The sequence below is a fragment of the Rhinolophus sinicus genome, chromosome X (genome assembly GCF_036562045.2).
Source record: "Rhinolophus sinicus isolate RSC01 chromosome X, ASM3656204v1, whole genome shotgun sequence".
NCBI lineage: Eukaryota > Metazoa > Chordata > Mammalia > Chiroptera > Rhinolophidae > Rhinolophus > Rhinolophus sinicus.
This window is the reverse complement of record NC_133768.1, coordinates 6624523-6631490: the sequence shown is the minus strand read 5'-3', so window position 1 is coordinate 6631490 and position 6968 is coordinate 6624523. Positions and strand designations below refer to the sequence as shown.

Below are 6968 nucleotides of genomic sequence, written 5' to 3'. Positions count from 1 at the left end.
GCACCCCATGTTCAGCCTGGGGAGATGCTCCGTCAGCGGTCCTGCAACGAGCACCCGCCTTGTGCAAAGCACAAGGAAGCTGACCTACCAGCATGTGTGCACCCACCTTGCAGGGGCTTCTGGGCCAGAGGTGCTGTTCCTGGGAACACCTGAGCTAGTTCCTGCAGGAAAGGGCCCCAGGAGCTGGGAGCAAGGGAGGCCAGATGTGGCACGAGGGTCCCCATACCTGTTCCCCTCATAGGACAACCAAGGGCCCTGCTGCCTCCCCCACCCCAGGTACTGAATGGGACACCCACGGACCCCTTGTGTCCATCAACTGCTCGCTGTGGCCCCGCCCCAGCAGGCCGCTCGGATGAAAACGCAACCATCGGGAGTCTGTGTCCTGTTTTTATTGTCTGCAGCGGGATGCCCAGCAGAGATCATCGCAAGTATGGAAAGTAAGTATCGCTGTGCAAAGGAGGATGGTGCTTAGGTACAGACGAGAAACATGATTTCCTTTAAATAAATACTCAGACACAGCTTGGTCCTACAAAAGCACGTGGGCCTCCGGGTGCCAGGCTGAGCTGCCCTGATGGGGGCCCAGAGGACGTCAGGATGCCCGTCCCGGGATCAACGCGTGGAACCAGGTGCCAGGGGGCTCAGTGAGCCCCGTTTTAGAGCCTCCCCAGCCCCCCACGTGATCTGGCTGGGCGAGGACATGGGAATTTCTGGAAGGTCAATGGTCCGAACCAGTGAAGGATTCTAGCGAGCGTCCTGGTCCCCGGGGCTCAGCGGGCATGCGTCTAGATGACCTTCTTCAGCTCGTCGTATAAGACCAGCACAAAGGCGCCGCCCATGCCCCTCAGGACATTGGACCAAGCGCCCTTGAAGAAGGCCTTGCCGCCCTCGTCCTTGAAGATCTTCCGCCAGCAGTCCACGGTCCCCCGGTACATGATGTCCGCTGCGGGAGGGGAGTCATGGGAACAGGCATCAAGTGACCACTGACACACACTGAACCCCAGGCGCCACTATCGGGGGACCCCGAGTGCCGGGCCCCAGGGAAAAGCAAGGTCCTGGACCCAGCAGCTGGCTCGCGACCTCTGCTGGGGGGTGGGAGGGGATCGAACAAAGACCCAGCCACATCCACCCCCTGGATCCATGCAGGGTGAGGCCACCCCAGTGGGGTCAGAGGGCAGGACCTGGGCCACCCACAGGTACCCGGACAAGGGCCTAGAGAAAGGACACTGCCACTGAGCAGGCCTCCCCACTAAGGGCCTCATCGGATAGCTCCACGCTTAAGGGCCGAGGCCAGAAGGCCAACGGTGGAGCCAGCGCCCCCTCAGCAGCAGCCACCACCAGCAGTACCACCGCCACCAGCACCACCACCACCAGACCAAGTACCTCCTTTGCGCCCCGACTGCATCATCATGCGTCGCCTGACGGTGTCGAAGGGGTAGGACACAACTCCGGCCACGGCCGTCACCGTCTGGGCGATCATCCAGCTGACCACGATGTGGGTGTTCTTGGGGTCGGGGAGCATGCCTGCAGGGTCAGAGCAGTGTCAGCCCCAGCGCTGGGCCCCCACCCCGGCCTGCCCGGCCCTGGCCCGGCCCCCAGGAGCAGGTGACACTGGAGATGAGAGCAAAGCTGGCGATGGGGCCTGAGGCACGGAAAGCCACCTGCAAGCTGCAGTGGGGGCCAGCTTAGTCCCCGGGAGTGGCCTCTCTAGACCTGGGGTGGGGGGGAATGAGCTTTGGGGAGGAGACACAGCACACGTCTGAGGCCTGAAGCTGTTCCCTGTAGTTACCAGCAGCCCTGGGCTGGCCCTCAGGACGGCTTACTGTAAGGGGTGGAGCTATGCACTTTCAAACCCCCACAAAAGCCCCAACCCAGGACCTCAGCATGAGTGCCCCTGCAGATGCGTCATTAAGGAGATGATTAAGATAAGATGAGATGGTGTGGGTGGCCCTGATCACGTGACTAACGTCCATATGAGACGAAAACAGACATACACAGAGGGACGACCATGTGAGGTCACGGGGAGCAGACGGCTGTCCACACGCCCAGGAGAGAGCCCTCAGGGACCACCCTGGGACACCTGGACCTCAGACGGCAGCCTCCAGGGCTGGGGGACCCCAATGGTCTGCTGCTATGTCCCCGCCTGTGGCCCCTGGTCACAGCCCCAGGAGAGCAGCACGCACCTTTGGCCGTGTCGTACACGCCGAAGTAGGCGGCCCGGTAAATGATGATGCCCTGGACGGACACGTTGAAGCCCTGGTACAGGCCCCGGATGCCGTCGGACTTGGTGATCTTCACCAGACAGTCCCCCAGGCCCTTGAACTCCCGCTCGGTGCCCGATTTGCCCACATCAGCTGCCAGACGGGTTCTGGCGAAATCCAGGGGGTAGACGAAGCAGAGGGAGGTGGCGCCGGCCGCACCGCCAGACGCCAGGTTGCCGGCGAAGTACCTCCAGAACTGCGTGTGCTTGTCCACGCCCCCCAGGAAGACCTGCTTGTACTTGTCCTTGAAGGCGAAGTTGAGGGCTTGCGTGGGGAAGTAGCGGATGACATTGGCCAGGTTGCCCCTCCAGAAGGACAGCATGCCCTGCTCCTTGGGGATGCGCACGATGCAGTCCATGATGCCCTTGTACTGCTGGTCCACGGCGATCTGCTTGCTGGCATGCTGCACCTGAAGGGCGGGCGCACGGAGAAGCGTCACAGGAGCGCCCCGGCCCAATGCCCACCGGCATCCCCACCGCGAGCGTGTGCTTACAACCCGCCCTCCTGGAGCACGAGGCCGCTGCGCCGTCCTAACGCTTCACAACCTGATCAGCCCGTTCTTTTAAGCCGTTATTTGTCACCGCAACAACGTTGCAAGTGGCCCCCTTGCAACAACGTTGCAAGGAACGAGCTACACTTACAATTTCGCAACAAACGAGTGCAGTTCGTTCCCGTTTAGGAACCCAAACGACTACAAGAGGAAAGGACCAAACTCCCGCAACAGGGCCTTAATAGGGCCCCGCTCCCCGCCACCCGACCACCCGGGATCCGCTTGCACAGCACAGCGCGGGCGCAGGAAATGCGTGCGCGCCCGCCCGCGGGCCCGTCTCTGCGCATGCGTACCACGCCCGTAATGCGCGTCCAGCCGCCCCCGGAAGTCGGCGGCGCGGACAAAGCGGTGCTGCCTCGCACTTCCGGCGCCTGCCCGCCCGCCCGCCGGGCCGGTGCACGCGGCCGGCCTGGCTCGCCTCCCCGGTGCCCCAGCCCCGACCCCCTGCTCGAGTCCGGGCGTGCGCACGCCGCCCCCACCTGCAGCAGCAGCTTGACCCGCTCGATCGGGGCCACTGCCGTCTTGGAGATGGCGGCGGCGATGCCTCCGGCCAGGAAGTCCTTGGCGAAGGAGATGGCCTGTTCCGTCATGGCGGCACAGCGGGCGGCGCAGCGGACACAGAGTGGAGTGGAGGGCCGGAGAGCCGGAGAATGGGAACCGCTGGCCCAGCGCTGCCGCCGCCGGACCGAAAGGACGGGGTCACCAGCGCGCAGCCGCTAAGGCGCCGACGCCCCGCCCCGCGCCCCCGCGCGCCAGCTCCATTGGCTGCGCCGCGCGCCTCCGCCCCGCCCCTTCCGAGCGCCGCGCCCCCGCGGGCTGCCGGGAGCCTTGCTGCGCCCCGCCCCGCTGCCCCGCGCGCCAAGCCCATTGGCTGCGCCGCCGCCGCCCCGCCTCTTCCGGCGCGGCGTGCCCCGGGGCCTTTCGGGAGCCTGGCCCCGCCCATGCGCTGTGCAGGCCGAGGGGGGTTGTTCCGTGGCCGCCGTGACCTTGTCAAGGTCACGTTGGAGCCCCAGCGGATATTAGAGGTGGCGGCGGTGGCGGGGGGCGGCCGGGGATCACCACATCTCCGAGCCCGGCCTCTCTCCAGCCCGGACCCCGGGTCGCCCGTGGGAATAGCGTCCGGTCGCGGGCCCAGGGCCGGAGCAGGCAGCCGTCCGACACGTGCCGTGCGGCCCCCTGACGCCCCCGGGGCCCCGAGCCTCCCACAGTCGGTCGTCCCGAGACGCCCTCGCTGCCCCGCCCTGCAGGGCCCGCTCCCTTCGTGCCCGGGAGACCCCGGCCCGGCCGTGTCCGTTCGAGTGTCCTGCACGGTTCCCTCTTCCGCTCCAAGAGGACCCGCCCCAATGTTGGGTGTCCCCGAGCCGTGGCCCCGTGGCCCCTGGTGGCGCCGCACCGGGTCCTGGGCGGGCCCTTTCTGGGCGCCCCGCTGGCCTTTGGGTCCCCTCGCCGGTGGGGTCCCCGCCCCCCAGAGGGGCTGGAGCGCGGAGCTGCCCATCACATCCGCCTGCGCAGCCCGGGGCACAGCCCTGGGGGAGGGAGGCCTCACCGGCCCGGATGGTGTGCAGCTTTGTGAGCTTTTTACTGAGTCGTAACTAAGGAGCACACGCTAAGTTGTAACTAAGTTAGTTACTAAGTTGTCACTAAGTGTCACTGGGTGAATTTTCACAGACTGAGTACAGCGGCGTAAGCAGCGCCAAGCTCGAGTAAAACCTGCTCAGTAGCGACCCTGCAGCAGCAACAAGGGTTGTTTTCTTCCCCTTCCTCCTCTTTCGCTCTGTTCACCCTCCTGTTCTTTCTCTGTTGTGTTCTGGGTCCCCACCAGCAGCTAAAAAGCCCAGGCACTGGATGGGTGGATGCTGAAAACCACGCAGGAGGCCCAGGGCACCCAAGCATGCGACACGGCCAGTCCCCAGTGCCCTTGCGAATGCCACCCCCCCCCCACCGGGTCCTGCTCGGACCTCCAAGGACAGCCAGGTAAGGGGCGGGGCCTGAGATGCCAGGTCGCAGAGGCTGGTCCCTGGGGGGGCAGGGAGGCCCAGAGTCACGGGTGGGGTGAGACATCTGGCCCTGGCACCACTGCTGTGGGCATGGCCTTGGAGGTTCTGGCACATTCCGGAGGCTTCAGGAAGCCGGTGGAGCGTGCACCTGGAGGGCCCATTCCGGCTCCTGCCGGCAGCCACCAACCAAGGGGTTCTGGAGTGGAGGGCAGAGGGAGGTCGTGGCTTGTGGGCTGGGCAGGGAGTTGGGTCAGGGTCGGGGGCCATGTGTGCCCCCTGGATGGGAAAAGCATCTCCTCTCCCTTGGGTGTGTTCCCAGCACCACCCTGTCTGGGCCCGGGGGGAACGCTGGACGCAGTTGTCCCTGGTCCCCGGGCAGCAGGGGCCAACCAGCTGAAGCTGCCCACTCTGGATCACGTTGGTCGGCGTCTGCTCAGGCCTGGACTGCAGGGGGTGGCCCTGGACCCAGGTGCTTGTGCTGCAGAGGCCGTGACCTTGGTGTGGGAGAGCCCAAGGTGCCTCCTCTCCCCTGTGCCCTGCCCGTGGGGGTGGGGGTGGGGGGTTAAGCGCTGAGTGTCCCGCCCCCTTCCCCAGGCACGGGCCTGCGGGGCAAACGGCCTCCACAGGTCAGCGCTACACGGCTGCCGGCTCCGCGGACCATCTCAGGGCCCCTGGCACCTGGGTCTGGCACCCAGCTCTGCAGATGCTTCTGGAATGAATGGGACTTCGTCCCCTCAGTGATAACTGGGGTTCAGAACATAGAACCGTAGAAAGCACTGCGTGTGGGTGTCAAGCTCAGACCCCCACCTGTCCGCCCCGTGTGTGTGTGTGTGTGTGTGTGTGTGTGTGTGTGTGAGTGAGTGTGACAGAGACACGACTCCCCGATCGCTAGGGCATGACTGGAGCAGGCAGTGGGGCCTCACACACGGAGCCAGTGCTAAGTGGTGGGTTGGTGGGGAGAGCAGGGTCCTCCTAGGGGCTAAGTTCTAAGTCCCCGGCGGGAGACAGAGCTGTCCCCAGATTTAGTTACAGCTCAGATGGGTTACAGATAAGCCGCTGCCAGGCCAGCACACACTCTACTACCTGTATGTACAGCCTGAAAGATGGTCTGGAAAAGAGGCGGGTGTATAAAAAACGGGGCGGGGGCAAGTTTTAAAAGATTTCAGGTCTCAGCTCATGGCACAGAATGAGTCCCGAGGTGGGGAGGGGGCTGTGAGAGTCAGTCCTGAGGAGCCCACAGGCTATCCTGTGAGGCTCTGCCTGTAAGTCACTGGCCTGCTGAGTGGTGAGGGGCTGCACAGCATGGGACTTTCCTGAGACCCAGGGGGACCTGCGAGGGAACAGCAGGGGCCGAGGCCACGCTGACTCAGTGTCCTCATGGTCAGATGTCCTGCCGCCTTCCCCGCCCCCACCAGGCAGGTTTTCCCCAGTGGGGCATCCAGGCAGCCCGTATGCAGTGGGCGCTCACTGGATCTGCTGAGTGAACACGAATGAGTGAATGAATGAATGAATTCCACCCGTGGGGCGGCGGGCAGGTCGGGCGAACGATTCCAACCTTGGGATCAGTACTGGTTCCTAGAGAATAAAAAGCCTTTACAGAAACGCACCTGTGTGTGCCCCCACCTGTATCCTTGACGTGAGACTCCCCCAAAGGACTGTTTTTGTGGAGCATTCCTAGTAAGTGGGAGGACAGGTAGTGGGTAGGTCAGTTTCTCGTTACAATTTTGACGTTTTCCTACGAAAAGTTCCTACAGACATAAAGGGATAGCAAGTGGTCTGAGGTTTCTACAGGTGGAGCCCTGAGTCCCTCTGCAACCTGGGGGGTCCTTGGTGTAAGGGCCGTCGTGGGTGTGGAGATAAAATGTGTCCATCTACAATTATGTGTTTGTACATATTTGTGATTATAGATTATGTAAATACAGTATACAAATGACATGTATAGCTATGCATTTATATGTGAGACACATAGTTCATATGTTCTATATAAAATACATTCGCACACAGAAAATTCTCTCTCTACATCTTAAGTTTCCCACGTATGTAACAATCTTCTAGTTTTAGCTGGAAAGCACGAGTGAAATATGGACAAATAGGTCGCCTGTTTGACGGTGTCCCTGTGACAGGCAATCGGCATTTTTTCTAATAACAATGTATAAATCTACA

General features: G+C 62.8%; 2 protein-coding genes across 2 annotated transcripts; one reads left to right on the top strand and one right to left on the bottom strand.

The window, feature by feature from the left end:
* Window positions 1-373: 373 nt before the first annotated feature.
* On the bottom strand, window positions 374-3419 carry SLC25A6 (solute carrier family 25 member 6). The gene is made up of 4 exons (XM_074323825.1): window positions 3288-3419; window positions 2181-2667; window positions 1381-1521; window positions 374-940 (listed from the first exon to the last, which is right to left on the bottom strand). Exons 1-4 carry the CDS (start codon window positions 3396-3398, stop codon window positions 783-785), a joined length of 897 nt encoding a protein of 298 aa, XP_074179926.1. The 5' UTR covers window positions 3399-3419; the 3' UTR covers window positions 374-782.
* LOC109439148 (uncharacterized) lies at window positions 2131-6411 on the top strand. Its single transcript, XM_074324077.1, has 3 exons — window positions 2131-2724; window positions 3039-4782; window positions 5125-6411. The coding sequence occupies exons 1-2, from the start codon at window positions 2131-2133 to the stop codon at window positions 4398-4400; spliced, it is 1956 nt and encodes a 651-aa protein (XP_074180178.1). The 3' UTR covers window positions 4401-4782; window positions 5125-6411.
* Window positions 6412-6968: the final 557 nt, after the last annotated feature.

What these genes read in the sequence shown, in the direction of transcription:
- LOC109439148 (XM_074324077.1), top strand. Translation starts at nt 2,131, where the DNA reads ATGTCCCCGCCTGTGGCCCCTGGTCACAGCCCCAGGAGAGCAGCACGC. An exon ending in CCCCGGCCCAATGCCCACCG is followed by an intron (nt 2,725 to 3,038) that starts GCATCCCCACCG and finishes CCGCTTGCACAG; the next exon opens with CACAGCGCGGGCGCAGGAAA.
- SLC25A6 (XM_074323825.1), bottom strand. Translation starts at nt 3,398, where the DNA reads ATGACGGAACAGGCCATCTCCTTCGCCAAGGACTTCCTGGCCGGAGGC. An exon ending in CGTGTACGACACGGCCAAAG is followed by an intron (nt 1,522 to 2,180) that starts GTGCGTGCTGCT and finishes CTGACCCTGCAG; the next exon opens with GCATGCTCCCCGACCCCAAG. An exon ending in GCAGTCGGGGCGCAAAGGAG is followed by an intron (nt 941 to 1,380) that starts GTACTTGGTCTG and finishes CCCCTCCCGCAG; the next exon opens with CGGACATCATGTACCGGGGG.